This window comes from Eumetopias jubatus, unplaced genomic scaffold, assembly GCF_037043125.1.
Source record: "Eumetopias jubatus isolate StellerSeaLion01/CBP00866 unplaced genomic scaffold, mEumJub1_p1.0 scaffold_5, whole genome shotgun sequence".
Taxonomy (NCBI): Eukaryota; Metazoa; Chordata; class Mammalia; order Carnivora; family Otariidae; genus Eumetopias; species Eumetopias jubatus.
This window is the reverse complement of record NW_028274811.1, coordinates 35,936,334-35,949,967: the sequence shown is the minus strand read 5'-3', so window position 1 is coordinate 35,949,967 and position 13,634 is coordinate 35,936,334. Positions and strand designations below refer to the sequence as shown.

Sequence of the window (13,634 nt, the reverse complement as noted above, 5' to 3'; positions counted from 1 at the left end):
CCAAGTCTGTCCTTATTCCCTGCTAGTCAGATAACTTAGGGTTTTCATAAATGCCGAACTTTACAAAGGCACAGCCAATGATACCAAGATTAGTCAGACAGCTAGGTGCCACGGGGAAAGGGAGCGGTATGGGAGCTCTGCAGGAGCCTCTGTTCATCCGGAGTGTGTACAGACCTCCTCCTCCCTGTGACCTTCGGTACCACCACTGGGTCGAAAATTAGTGACACAAGGAATAGGACTATGCCTAAGAAATTATGGTAGAAAAACAGGATGTACAGAAGGTGCACCTGCTGGCTGTTAGAAGACTGGCTGATGCAGTGCTGCTGCTGCCCTGGGGGGACGGAGGTATTCCATCTAAAAAACAGCAGCAAGCATTTATCAAACAATCTAAAGGAAGTGGTGTATAAACTTGAGTGAGGCTAGTTGCGGCCAGCAAAGGCGTTACTTAGTGAACCTAGAGAGCTTTTGAAAAATACAAAGTCTCTTTTTAGTAAAAAGGTGGCATTTTCAACAACTCGTAAAAGAAGGTCTGTGAACAGTTGGTGTTAAACACTTACAGGCTATTCCAACAAAAATTACATACCAGGTTAGTGTTTATAAACTACAAGGTTGATGACTGAATACTTCTTTCGTATACAAATGAGTAAATGTGCAGTGTTTCAAAAAGTGTTCTTTCCATGAGTAACTCTGGTTTCAAAGCTGCCAAATAACTTGAAGGGATGGATGTTGCACATGTAACTGTATCGGTTTCAGCTTTTCCAAGGCACACATATCATTAATGCCTTCATACTACCTTTGTTCTCAGAAAACCTAAAGGAAAAGATCATTGCTAGACACCTTAAGGTTACCTAACACAGCACACTTGTTAAGGATGTGAGCTTGATGTTATTTGAGTTAAACAGCTAAAATTCTGATCATATCTAGGTACAGATCAGTGCCAAATACTAACCAATCTTATTTGTAAAAAAAGGTGATTTACGTTTTATACATGCCACACTCACAGTACTACGTGTACTTTTATCATTGCAGAGGATACGAAAAACTGAACTAGTATCACTGGTTCCTTAAAAAAAAAATCAAGAAGGAATAAAATACCATTAGATATGATCAGATTTCTAGTCTGACAATACTAGAATAGGTACCCTAATCTCCCACTAAAATATGCTAGACCACCAGCCGGCAAGAACCCAAAGAGGTTAGCTGTACTCAGAGGGTATAATTCACATATGTTTCCAACCTCTGTCTTTAAACTTATTAAAATTTTAGCCAGAATACAGTTTTTTACATGTATATATACGTACATGTGAATCATGTACATAAATGAACAGGATAAGAGGCATGAGTGAGGGAGGAGGGCTGAAACAGTGCTTTAAAACTCTTTTAAAAAGGGATCCCACTTGGCGACTAGCATAGTGAATGATTATCCTAACACATTAATAACCCATTCACAGTATACCCATTGAAAAAAAATCTCTGGGCTAAGGTAATCATCAGAGATTGACAATGAAAGGTGGACAAGAAGAGGGAAAGGAATTATACAAAGAACAGCCGAAAACTTCCCAGAGTTGTTGAAAGACACCAACCCTCCTACCTGTCCAGGCAGCTCAGTGAATTCCACATAATATACAAGTAAAATCCAACTGACTGAAAAAAGACCTTCAAAGGAGAAGCAATTTAATAACCATATAGCAGCAAAGAAAATGGAATGATTTTTTTCATAATGCTAAGGAAAAAACACTGGAAAATGAAGGTGGACTTCCAGCTTCAGCTCTTACAAGTAAACAGCTTGGATGCTGCCATTCCCATCCTCAACAAGAAGCTGAAGTGAAAATCAGTAACTTTTCTTGGCTGCATCAGAGAATTGAGGTCACAAGGCAAATGACCACATCAAAATCTAGAGAAATAGGCGGACAGAAGCATCGGAGCCAGGAACTGCTGGAACAGTCACAGTAATTCTGATGAATTGCTGGAGAGAGAAGGAAGAGCTTGAAAATTAAAAACTCTGGGGGTTGTCTCCCCACACTTTCTTGGGGTTTACCTGCAGAAGCCACACCAGGTTCTCACTGTGAAAATCAGAGAAAGAGCCCCCTGTTTTTGCCCTATGAGGGAAACCGCTGTGAGAGAGCTTTATTGGACCTGAGGGAAAGGGCAGAAAGATCATTGCAGCACCCTCTTCCTTCCTGTCTCCTGTAAGAGGTGGGGGAGGAGGCTCAGAAACGCTCCTGAAGGTCATGACAACACAGATGTCATCATAAAAGGATAAGACCCACATCCCCAACACCTAACCACCCTGTAGGGCTCCAGGATAAGTAACTGGATTACAACTGCCAGAACTGCAGAGCACAGCCATTTAAGAAGGAGTTCTCGGGGAAACCCAAAACAACAAGGGAAACCAATAAAAACAGGGAAACAGATTTCAGGTTCTGTTAAACACCTCTATGGCCAACATGAGACAGTCCAGCTCCTGGCCAGATTAACATAAAGCCTCATACTAAACGCATCATTACCTCCGCTCTGATCTATCACTATCCAGCTTTCGGGGGAAAAAAAAAAGGTACGGTATGCAAGCTAAAAGGCAACAAAAAACAGTCCAGAGAGACACAGAAGCATCGGACCCAGCTCAACTATGACACAGATGTTAAAATTATCAGATAGGGAATTTAACATAACCATGATTACTATGTTAAGGGCTCTAATGGAAAAAAACAACATTGAAGAACACATGGGTAATGTAAGCAGAGAGGGTGGAAAACTCTAGGAAAGAAACAAAAAGAAATGCTACAGACTAAAAATACTGTAATAGAAATGAAGAATGCTCATCAGTAGATCAGACATGGCAGAGTCCCAAACTCAAATGCAAAGAGAAGGATAAAAACAAGATGGAATGGAATATTCAAGAACTGTGGGGGCCATTATACAATGTGTCACATACAAGTAACGGGGACATAAGAAGTAGAAGAAAGGAATGGAAGAAATATAGGACAATAATAATGGTTGAGAATTTTCCAAAATTAATGACAGATGCCAAAACATCAACCCAGGAAGCTCAAAAAACTCCAAAAAAGATAAATACCAAAAAATCTACATCTGGGCATATTTTACTCAAACTGGAGAAAACCAAAGAAAAAATCTTGAAAAAAGCCAGAGGGGGAAAAAACAGCTTACCCATAGAGGAACAAGAATAAAAATGACATCAGAATTCTCATCAGCAACTACACATGCAAGAAGAGAGTTGAGTGAAATATTTAGTGTTATAAAAATCAGTCTACAATTATGTATCCAGTGAAATTATCCTTCAAAAGTGAGGGTGAAATAGTCACTAGAAGACCTGCCTTGCATAAAATGTTGAAGGAAGTTCTTCAGAGGTAATGAAAATGATATAGTTCAGAAACGTGGATCTACAGAAAGGAGAGCATGAGAGGAGGAAACAATAAAGATGAAAATTCATTTTTCTTTTTATGTGATCTGAACCACAACTGTGCAAAGTAATTATAGCAGCAGTGCATGAGATGATCGATCATAACATGCAGGTGAAGGAAATGCATGACAGGAGAGAGGACCCACACATACTGTTTGTAGGCACCTGCACCAGAGATCAAGTAGAGCGGTCTTATTTAAAGGAGCTGTAGATCAGTTGTCTGTGTATATGGGGATCTCCAGGGCAAGCACTGAAAACAGCTTTAGAGATAAGTAATAATAGACTGAGAGGAGAGAATCTACAATCATACAAAATGCTCAGCAAAAACCATGGAAGGTAGAAAAGAGGCAAGGATTACAAAAGAACCAGTGCAATGAGTAGAAACAGTGACAAACATGATAGCTCTTAACCCAAATATATTGATTACCTGACATGTGAATAGTCTAAGTGTACCAGTCCATTTTTTTTTTAATGAGGGTAAAAAGAAAGTTTGCCACCAGAGATCCTTAATAAATAAGATTAAAGGGTATACTTAGGCTAAGGGAAAGGAGTCCCATCTCTAAAAAGGAAAAGAGAACAGAGCATCGTAAATATGTAGATACGTTTAAACTAATATTTATTGTATAAAATAACCATAGTGTTTGTTTTGAAGGGTCTAAAAAACAATTGAAATACACAATAATTACACATAAGCAAGAAGGGTAGTTTGATAAGAATGAGTTTAAATTTCAGGGGCACCTGGGTGGCTCGGTCGGTTAAGCATCTGCCTTCAGCTCAGGTCATGATCTCAGGGTCCTGAGATCGAGTCCCACATTGGGCTTCTTGCCCAGCAAGGAGTCTGCTTCTCCCTCTGCCTGCAGTTCCCCCTGCTTGTGTGCTCTCTCTCAAATAAAATCTTTTTTTAAAAAATTTCAGTAATGATGGCTAAAGATAGGAGAAGTACACAAAGTACCAAACCACCAAGTTGGGGGGTGGGGGTGGGGGTGGCAGCTGAAGCAAACATGGTAAGGAAAAGCAATCCAAACGAAATGAGGGGGGAGAGCATAAACAAATGCATGGTAAGGGAAAGTAACAAATGGTGTATAAATAAGTTTATCAGCAATTTCATTAAATAGGAGATAAAAGCTCCAAGGTAAAAAAGACCCACAAAAAAAATCCAAGACTGTATTTAAAAAAAAAAAAAAATCCAACTTTATGCTACTGACATGAGAATATCTAAATAAAGCTACTGAATGACTGATGTAAAAGGCCATACAGTAACCCAGTGATGGTAAACTTGCACTATAGGGTGTCAGATGGTAAATGTTTTCAGTTTTGTATACACACTATCACACCTGCTCATCTCTGCTGCGTGGAGAATGAACACAGTCAACAACAGAAAGAACAAGCCTGGTTATGTTCCAATAAAACCTTATTTACAAACACAGGCTCCTGGTGGGACTAGGCCACTGGCCATGGTTTCCTGACCACTGTTTTAAACCAAAAGAAAGCTATGGCAGCTACATTTATTAGCACAGACTTTAAAGTGGGGGGGGGGAAGCTCTTTATTTAAAGATACTCCTTACATAAAGCATTCTCCTACCAGGAAAGTAATTCTAAGTATATGGCTTAACCACATGAAGCAAAAAATTCATGGAGCTCCAAGGATAATTAGGGGTAATTTGGGATAGATGAAATTCTTTTAAACGTAAGCACTGCATAGGGCTTCTCCCATCATTATTTTTAGAAATCGGGTAACATGCAAGAAAAAAAATTACAGATAAACTATCAGTGAAAATATTAAATTTTAATATTTAAGATATTAACAATAATTAGGTTATCTGTAATATATTAACCCATTTTTAACATGGTAGGCTCTTACCACTTCTGATTAAGTAGCCTTCATTTTCACAGTAATACATCTTACAAGTACCAAGTATTGTTTCATAGAATCAGAATGTCTTCCTTGTTCTAGCTCTAGTCAAAATCCAGGTAGCATGATACACTACACTAACAAAATAAAAGGTAAAAATCATCTCGACAGGTGCAGAAAAAGCATCTAACAAAGTTCAGCATCTATTTATGATAAAAACTTTGAACAAAATGAGTATAGAGGGAACATAACCTCAGCATAATAAAGGCCATATATGACAACCCACAGCTAACATCATACTCAATGGTGAAAAGCTGAAAGCTTTCCAAGATCAGGAATTAAGACAAGGATATCCCCTGTCATGACTTTTATTCAACACAGTGTTAAGGTTCTAGCCAGAGCAATTAGACAAGAAATAAACAGCATTCAATTCTAAAAGGACTAAATAAAACTCTCTTGGCAGATGACATGATATTATAATCTTAAAGACTCCACAAAAAGACTGTTAGAACTAATAGATTTACTAACCATTCAGTATACAAAATCAATATGCAAAAATCTGTTGCAGTTCTATACACCAATAATGAACTAGCAGAAAGAGAAATTAAGAATAGAACTCCATTTACATTTGCATCAAAAATAATAAAATATCTAGGAATAAAATGTATCCAAGGAGGTGAAAGACCTGTACACTGAAAACTCTAAGACACTGATGAGACAAATTGAAGATGACAGAAATAAATGGAAAGATATTCCACATTCATGGATTGGAAAAATACTGTCAATATTGTCCATATTTCCAAATGCAATCCCTCTTAAAATTTCAATGGCATTTATCACAGAACAAATAATCCTAAATTCGTATGGAACTATAAATAAGACCCAGAATAGCCAAAGAAACCTAGATAATGAAGAACAAAGCTAGAGGCATCACACTCCCTGGCTTCAAACTATATTACAAAGCTGTAGTCATAAAAACAATACAGTGCCAGCATAAAAAGAGACAAGAGGCACAGAGTTCAATGGAGAGATTAGAGAGCACTGACATAAACCCAGACACAGACGGTCAATTAATTTACAACAAAGTAGCCAAGAGTGTCCAGTGGGGAAAGAACAGTCTCTTCAATAAATGATGCTGGGAAAAATGGACAGCCATATGCAAAAGACTGAAAGTGGATGATTATCTTACACCATACACAAAAATTAACTCAAAAATTAATCAAAGACTTGAACATAAGACCTGAAACTATAAAACTCCTAGAAGAAAACAGAGACAGTAGCTCCTTAACATCAGTCTTGGCAATGACTTTCTGAATCCAGCACCCAAAGCAAAGGCCAAAAAAAGTAAAAATCTGGCACCACATCTAACTATAAAGCTTCTGCACAGCAAAGAAAACGATCAACAAAATGAAAAGGCAACCTACAGAATGGGAGAAAATACTTGCAAATCCTGACTGGCCAACAGGCACGTGAAAAGGTGCTCATCATTACTAGTGATTAACAGGGAAATGCAAATCAAAGCCATATCTCATCTCACATCTATTAGAATGTCTTATCAAAAAGACAAGAAATAAGTGTTGGTGGAGGTGTGGAGAAGAGGGAACTCTGCACACTTCTGGTGGGAATGCAAACTGGTGCAGCCACTGTGGAAAACAGCATGGATGTTCCTCAAGAAGTTAAAAATAGGACTACTGCATGACCCAGTAATTCCACTTCTGGGCATTTGTCCACACAAAATGAAAACACTAACTTGAAAAATATATGTAGCCTCATATTCACGGCATAACTATTTACAATAACCAAGACACAAACAACTGAAGTGTTCATCTCTGGATGAATGAATAAAGATGGGATATATATGGTATATACAGTAAACATATATTCGATGGAATATTTTTCCACCATCAAAAAGAGTGCCATCTTGCTACTCGCAACAACATGGATGGACCTTGAGGGCGTTAGGCTAAGTGAAGGAAGCCAGTCAGAGGAAGACAAATACAAGTAAGTGTAGAATCTCACTTGTATGTGGACTCTAAAAACAAACAAGGAGATAGGCTTGTTTGTACAGAGAACAGACTGGTGGTCTCCAGAGGAGGGCAGATTGAAGGGTGGGAGAAAGGGGGGAAGGGGGTTAAAAAGGACAAACTTTCCAGGCATAAAATAAATAAGCCATGGCTGTCATATGCAGCATGGTGATTATCGTTATTAGTACACTATATTATATATGTGAAAGTTGCTGAGAGTAAATTTTAAACGTTTTCATCGCAAGAAAAAATATGTTTAGTATATGGTGATGGATGTTAAGTATAGATGTATTGTGAACATTTTGCAATATACACAAATTAAAAAAAAAACAAAACCCTCGAGAAAGAGTAGGAGACACAGCTCAGGCAGGTTATTCTCAAATCCACAGGGCAAGTACAATTAAAACTTCTTGTTCCTAAAGCCAGTGCTTTTCCTGAATTCCAGCATTTTCTAAGATGTCAGCAACAAGGAAGTGGAGTTTGGGAAACAATATGCTCCCCTCCCTAGAAAGTGCCTGATTTTGGCTCTGACAAATCCTGAAAACTAGTGATCTAGTTTTGTATTTTGTATTTGTATTAGCCTTTAGTTTTGCTTACATTTTGACCAAATCCTTTTTTCCCTAACCATTTAACACAGAACCAGAGTTCCTAGGAACACACTTTGAGAAATCTGGCTGTGTACAAAAGTCAGTCTTTCCAGGATTCACGGACAACATGATTAACCTTCTGTTCACAGTCCTTCTCCCTGGTACCAGTTTTTGAAAAGTAATATAAAACGATTGACTTGATACCAGTTTTACAACCTAGAATCCATAAGGTATTTTCTAAGTACACAAGGGAAGGCAGATACATGCTCCCCAGCAAGGCATGACTCCACGTTAAATCCTCCAATTTTCTATTATCCCCTAATCTCTCTTGCACTTTCCTGAGCCCATGAAATGCTTGTGTTTTCATAGAATGTATTCAGAGTGTATATATAGTATATGTCAGGAAGCATGCTATTAATAACAAATGCCCTACGGGCTCATAGGCAGTGTTACCATGAGAAAATTCTTTTCTTGACAACATCTTAACCTTTTAGTTCCTAAGGAAGGTTTGAAGAGCCAAGAGCTATTTGATGAAATTCGCATGACCTACATCAAAGAGCTAGGAAAAGCCATTGTGAAGAGGGAAGGGAACTCCAGCCAGAACTGGCAGCGCTTTTACCAACTGACAAAACTCTTGGACTCTATGCATGATGTAAGTGTCAGACCTAAGTCCCAATATCTGGAATACTGTCTGGGACATTGGGTTAATTATAATTACATATAACCTGATTTATTGATTATATATAATGATACATCAATAGTTTCGGTTTTGTTTTGTTTTTTTTCCTGTTGGCGGATTTTGGTGATGGTTGGAGCTCACATTATCAACCTCAGTTTGGCACACATTTCTCCTAAGGCCAGTTATGAAATGTTATTTCGTCTAGTCACGTGCATAGAACATCCTGATGCCAGTACAGAATTTAATAGCACTGTTTAACTAAAAAACATCAAATTCCCCATTTTTATATGACTAATCAATTAAATTAGCATATGTCCTTCACATATTATTGTATTAGAGTTCACTGTGTAATTCTGTATACAATTCTAAAGAATCCAAAATGTGCCTGGAACCTGAGTGCCCACTTTATCTAACTGAACTTCTTTATCTGGTGGATTCCAGCAAAGATTGGTACATTCTAGGTCAGATGTATTTTCTAAATTAGAGGCCAAAAAGCATAAGATATTCCTACCAGTAAGTTTTTAAGAATAATCGTTTGTATGTTTTCTCTTGCAGGTGGTTGAAAATCTCCTTAACTTTTGCTTCCAAACATTTTTGGATAAGACCATGAGTATTGAATTCCCAGAGATGTTGGCTGAAATCATCACCAATCAGATACCAAAATATTCAAGTGGAAATATCAAAAAACTTCTGTTTCATCAAAAGTGACTGCCTTAACAAGAAAGGTTGCCTTAAAGAAAGTTGAACTTATAGCTTTTATTGTACAAACTATCAATTTGTCCTGTAGCGGTTTTGCTGTTTTATTTTTTCCTGTTTTTGTCTGGTCTTTGTTTTCGTTTTGTTTTAAATACGCACTACATGTGGTTTATAGAGGGCCAAGACTTGGCAACAGAAGCAGGTGAGCCATCGCTTCTCAGTGGTGGGAAGAGTAGAGAGCGATAGTAGGTGGACCCCAGAAATGAGCCGCAGTCATGGGGGGTGATCTCCACTGTCAGGGAAGGATGGCACCTAAACCCCCAGTGCCCGAAGTCTGCGTGACAAACTTTCTGCTCATACTTTTCACAGCTGGCTGGACAAAATTTTCTAGACTTTTTGTTGGTGTATTTTCCCCTGTATAGTTAGGATAGCATTTTTTGATTTATGCATGGAAACCTGAAAAAAAGTTTACAAGTGTATATCAGAAAAGGGAAGTTGTGCCTTTTATAGCTATTACTGTCTGATTTTAACAATTTCCTTTATATTCAGCGAACTATGCTTGCTCATTTTTTCTTACATAATTTTTGTATCCAAGTTATTGTACAGCTGTTTAAGATGGGCAGCTAGTTCATAGCTTTCCTAAACAAACTCTAAACATTAATCTTCTGTGTGAAAATGGGTTGGTGCTTCTAACCTGATGGCACTTAGCTATCAGAAGACCACAAAAATTGACTCATATCTCCAGTATTCTCGTCAAAAAAGCTCATATTTTGTATATATCTGCTTCAGTGGAGAATTCTCTAGGTTGTGCAAATTAACCGTCCTAACTGGTGGTAGAGCACCTAGTCCAGTGACCTGCTCGGTAAACTGTGGATGATGGTTGCAAATGACTAATTTAAAAACAAAAAAAACACCACCACCACCAACAAAAACTACCAAGAGGCCCTGTTTGCACTTAATGCCCTATCTCTGCTATGGCTAGATGGCAAGAAAGTTGGTCAACGGTCGTTCAGGACCTTTTGTTGTAGTTTGTGTAAGTTCTTGAAAAAGTCAGGATTCCAGATAACCAGCTGAGACACAGCTGAGAGATATGAATCAGACCAAGTATTTCCTCTCACTCAACTTGACCCCCCTAATAAATTTCCAATATGGCAAAGGTAGCCAGACACCCATTTTCACATTCCCATCCGTCACCAATTGGTCTCTCTTTCCTGGCGGTGCAGGAAAGCTCAGCTACTGATTTTTGTGATTTCGAACTGTCAGACTTCCATGTTTGTAAGACTACACATGCCTCACATCGCTCCGTGTGCCATAGAGTTTAACAAAAGTCTTGTGAACTTCTCCTCACTGTTGAGAATGATCATTTTAAACAAAATAGAAGCTGTAGTAGCCCTTTCTGTGTGCACCTTACCAACTTTCTGTAAACTCAAAACTTATATTTACTAAGCCACAAGAAATCTGATTTCTATTCAAGGTGGCCAAATTATTTGTGTAATAGAAAACTGAAAATCTAATATTAAAAAATATGAAACTTCTAATATATTTTTATATTTAGTTATAGTTTCAGATATATATCATATTGGTATTCACTAATCTGGGAAGGGAAGGGCTACTGCAGCTTTACATGCAATTTATTAAAATGATTGTAAAATAGCTTGTATAGTGTAAAATAAGAATGATTTTTAGATGAGATTGTTTTATCACGACATGTTATATATTTTTTGTAGGGGTCAAAGAAACGTTGATGGAGAACCCATATGATTTATAGTGCGTGCAAGCATTCATACAGGCAGCAGTGGTCTCAGAAACGCAACAGGTTTGCTCTAGGGAAAGAGGGACGTGGAGACCGGCCCCCGTATGCTGTGAAGGCTGCCGAGGCTCAGTCCCATTCAGGTCACAGAGCGAGTCATCCTCTGCCTCCCACAGCAGGTGACCGCCCTCCTCATTCCCACAGTCTGTCCACCCAGGTATGTGGGCGGAGTCTCCCCTGGCTCAAGTGCGCAGTTGTGGGGAGGGCGGGGACAGAGAGGTGGTGCCTGCCGGCGCACCCCCTCCCAGCACTCCCTGACAGCAGGGCTACTTCCCACAGAGCCCCTCCAGCCGTGTGGTCAACACGGGGGCTTCAGGACTTTGGCAATAAGACGCGTAGAGGTACCAGCAGTCTGTAAATAGTGCAGAATCCCATAGGTTGCCAAATAATACACTAATTTCTTTCTATCCTACTAGAGTTCATTTCCAAACAAAATGAGTACACGTTTGTTTTCTTTGAATGCTTTTTTGAATGTTATTTGTTATTTTTCAGTATTTGGAGAAATTATTTAATAAAAAATGTAATCATTTGCTTTTTGAATGCTCTCTAAAAGGGAATGTTCCTTTTGTAATGGTTTAAATTGATCTCAAAGTATTTTAAGATGGTCTGTAACCCAGCTGGATATGAAATTTTTGGTGCCTAAGAAATACCGCTTGAATATTATTATCAATGACAGTGTTAAGTTTCAAAAAGAGCTTCTGGAAGGTAAATTATTGTTCATTATGGAAGGTTACATGGTTAAAACCAGAAAGCACATCATATGTTACTCTTATTTTAGTCCCAACTTCGGTTCTCAAGAAAATAGAGTTCAGTGAAAAAAGAGACACATGCACTTGGTCAAAAGAAAATCAACTGACATTCGTGAAACTAGGAGGCTGTATCCTACATGGAAAAGAAGTTGTGCCCTTGTGAAATAAGTGGGAAGGAAGAAGGTTATCTTAGCTATGTTTGAGTAGAGTTTAACTGAGAAAAGATCCGGTGCTATTGGAAAGCAGCTTCATTTTCTACGTAGGTGGTGTCTTGTCATCCCAAACTAAGTTTGTAGCAACTTCAGGGAGAGTTGGCAACATGCTGAGGTGACTTACAGCAAATCCTGAAAAGTATTTTTAATTACTAGTGGAAAAATGTGTCCTCGGTGTTTTTAGGCCTTGCCGGGGACACTGTTCAAGTGCTTGTCTAAAACTCTGGCAGGGGAACCTGAAGGGGCATCTACCTTCTGGAGAGGGGAAAAAGAAAAGGACATCCCAAAAGGAAAGCTAACATGACTCCTGTCTGAAGAGCTTGATAGTTAGTTAGCATCAGGTGAGCTCTGGGTGTGCGTGCAAAGGAAAGCGGACCTCGCTTCAGAACTTGGGCTGAGGGGGGGGGAGGGGCAGGGGCAGTTTTTTACCTAAACCACCTCTTCTCCATCATTCTTAGTTTTGTGTTTAATACCCTAAAGCGACATCACTGTGGAATGAACAATAAGATTAGACTCTGGTCTGTCGAAACTCCAGAACCCTGGCAGCCCTCAGTGAGATTTCAGTGTTGGCCGGTCACCCTCAAGACTGTAGTTGTAAATGAATGTGTTTTCACGTGCCTGGTTTGAGAGCTGGATGGGAGGAGAGGAATGTAAGGACACTTTAACCACTTTGAATGGAAGTTGCATCATTTTCCAGACTGTGATCAGTCAGCCTGGTCCACCAGGGATCAGTGACCAGGTTTTCAGGAAAAGGATTGTCTTCTCTCTAGAAAATGCCTAAAAGAAGGATTTTATTTTCTGATGAAAGGCTGTATGAAAATACCCTCCTCAGATAACTTGCTTAACTACATATAGATTCAAGTGTGTCAATATTCTATTTTGTATATTAAACAAATGCTATATAATGGGGACAAATCTATATTATACTGTGTATGGCATTATTAAGAAGCTTTTTCATTATTTTTTATCACAGTAATTTTAAAAATGTGTAAAAATTAAAACCAGTGACTCCTGTTTAAAAATAAAAGTTGTAGTTTTTTATTCATGCTGAATAATAATCTGTAGTAAAAAAATGTCTTTTTATCTACACAGTGAAATGTCAGACTGTAAAATCTTGTGTGGAAATGTTTAACTTTTATTTTTCATTTAAATTTGCTGTTCTGGTATTACCAAACCACACATTTGTATTGAATTGGCAGTAAATGTTAGTTAGCCATTTACAGCAATGCCAAATATGGAGAAACATCATAATAAAAAAATCTGCTTTTTCATTATGTGACTCCAACATGCTTTTGTAGAACTCATGCAGTTCCAATTTTCCTTTTTTTTCTCCTTCTACCAAAGGCAGAGTTATCACTTCAGCAACTTTTAAGACACTGAAGTGGACACTGACACGTCAATGTGGCAATGTTTGAAGGCTAATGGGGTGGAAATCCCAAGTGAGCTTCACCCTGGTGCCAGAGACACAGACCATCCTGTCCACACCTCGAATGGTCCTATGCCAATTCCTGCAAAGGGTACAAAGGGAAGGAAGAACCCACGCCCAAGGATTCTCCCACTCTAGCAGTCTTGATCATGAAAAGTGACATTTTATGTAAACAGATGTT

The 13,634-nt window shown here is 38.5% G+C and overlaps 1 protein-coding gene across 6 annotated transcripts in view; it reads left to right on the top strand.

Annotated features, from left to right (window-relative positions):
* The window catches only part of NR3C1 (nuclear receptor subfamily 3 group C member 1), a 124,850-nt gene extending 111,552 nt beyond the window's left edge, over window positions 1–13,298 (top strand). For 5 of the 6 annotated variants that reach the window (XM_088023302.1, XM_088023303.1, XM_088023301.1 and 2 more), the window contains exons 8-9: window positions 8,376–8,533; window positions 9,116–13,298. In XM_088023302.1, coding sequence (XP_087879428.1) covers window positions 8,376–8,533; window positions 9,116–9,268 — 311 coding nt within the window. In that variant the 3' untranslated portion in view covers window positions 9,269–13,298. The remainder of the gene's footprint in view (window positions 1–8,375; window positions 8,534–9,115) is intronic. The other variant, XM_088023305.1, reaches the window with a different exon arrangement.
* The last annotated feature ends 336 nt before the right edge of the window (window positions 13,299–13,634 follow it).